This window comes from Mus caroli, chromosome 2 (genome assembly GCF_900094665.2).
Source record: "Mus caroli chromosome 2, CAROLI_EIJ_v1.1, whole genome shotgun sequence".
In the NCBI taxonomy this organism is placed as follows: Eukaryota; Metazoa; Chordata; class Mammalia; order Rodentia; family Muridae; genus Mus; species Mus caroli.
The window spans coordinates 115,434,017-115,435,598 of NC_034571.1; the positions used below are offsets into that span (position 1 = coordinate 115,434,017).

At 55.5% G+C, this 1,582-nt stretch overlaps 1 protein-coding gene across 1 annotated transcript in view; it reads right to left on the minus strand.

Moving 5' to 3' along the window:
- Positions 1-619, minus strand: part of Gatm (glycine amidinotransferase) — a 16,194-nt gene extending 15,575 nt beyond the window's left edge. Inside the window, exon 1 of the mRNA XM_021150284.2 lies at positions 477-619. Within this exon, the coding sequence (XP_021005943.1) occupies positions 477-545 (69 nt within the window). The 5' untranslated portion in view covers positions 546-619. The remainder of the gene's footprint in view (positions 1-476) is intronic.
- Positions 620-1,582: the final 963 nt, after the last annotated feature.

Sequence of the window (1,582 nt, forward strand, 5' to 3'; positions counted from 1 at the left end):
CCCCCCCCCCCCCGCCAACCTCACCCCGCCCCCAAACTCTATCAGGCTGTTAAAAGTCCTCTAAGAAGGGAGCTAGAGGGACTCTAGGGTGGAGACCCAAAGCAAGAGAGCAAATGACAGCTGTTCAAGAACCAGCTGCTGGCAGAACTCATCTGCCAGAGCTATTCCTGTCAAGGAGCAAGGGAGGGTCTGCAGGCATGGGCTCCGATATCCCAAGGAAGCAGAGGGCCTGGCGGAGCAGCAGGTGGGGGGCAGGATGGACTCATTCCAACTCCCCCGGTAAAGCCCAGGGATCCCCGAGTTTCAGCTGGAGCCGGCCTGTAGGCTCCTTCCATGCCCTCACTTGCATCTTCTCAGAAAACGCCCTCACGGGCCACCGAACCCAGACCACGCCACCCTGTTACCGGGGTGTCCAGTCTCCCTCTGGGTCCCCACCCTACATCCCACAGAGGTCCCGAGGCCGCGTAGGCACTCACCCGAGAGCCGATGTAGTGCACCGCCTCGGCACCTCGGCTGCCTCCGCGCAGACACCGCACCCGCAGCATCGCCCCGGTCTCCGCTGCTCCGCGTGCACAAGGTCCTAGTCGCCAAGCTCGCGCCAGCTCCCAGCCTGCGGCCGCGCGCGCTGCTTTTGTAGCCGCGCCCAGGGCCCCGCCCATTGGCTGCCAGGAACAGGTGGCCACGGCGTCCGTCCGTGGGTCACGTCCCGGGGCTGGCCCTTTTTTTTAGCTCATGCCTCCCGTACTGGCTCAGGTTAGCGTCGGCGAAGACCCACGAGGAGGCTACCCAATGCCTAGCAGGGATGGTTCCTTAGTCTCTCTTGTTGGAAATCCATTTTGCAACCTGAATGTGCAAACCCCAAGGCCAGTTTTAGGCCATGGGCCAGTGAGTGAAACAACCCCGAGTTAGCTTCCAACTTTGTCGACCTGAGCCTGTGTGGTGGTGGTCTTTAGAACACTGACCCTTTGGTCTTTGGCTAGGTGCTCCTGCTTTGAGAAACTCAGTTATGAAAACAGGCAGATAATAATAAGTCAAAAGTAATAAGGGGGGAGCTGCAGTTAGCTTCTGCTTCTGAGGCACATCTTAAAAGGTTTCTTTCAATATGACTTGGGTGCTTGATTACAAAGTAGTTCCCTTAACTGGATTTGTAGAACTAAAACAAGAGAACTCAAATAGACACGTCACTTCCTAACAGAAGGGGCAGATTTGAGTACTTCTTGCCTGGCTATGTCGTCCAGTCTGGCTTCCGGCCCTCCATTCTCCTGGATCCTGCGATTATAGGCTTGTATGATGAGCACCCCCTGAACCCCGCCGGCTTCTCAGTGTTGTTTTTTCTAGAAACTGAGAATGGTGACATCGATTGTCCCTGGTCCCCGAGCTAACCAGAGACCAAAATAAACGGTGCCGGTAAAGTCTAGGCAACTCTTAAGAGTCGTATGATTACGAGGTAATGCTCAACAAAGAGGTCTCAAGGTCCTGATATGGTGAAGGGAGCCAGTGAGTCTAGGTTCCTATCTTAGCTCTGTTCCTAAAATGCTGTGTGGCTTGGACGCACAACTCTGGACCTTTCTATTGAAGGCTC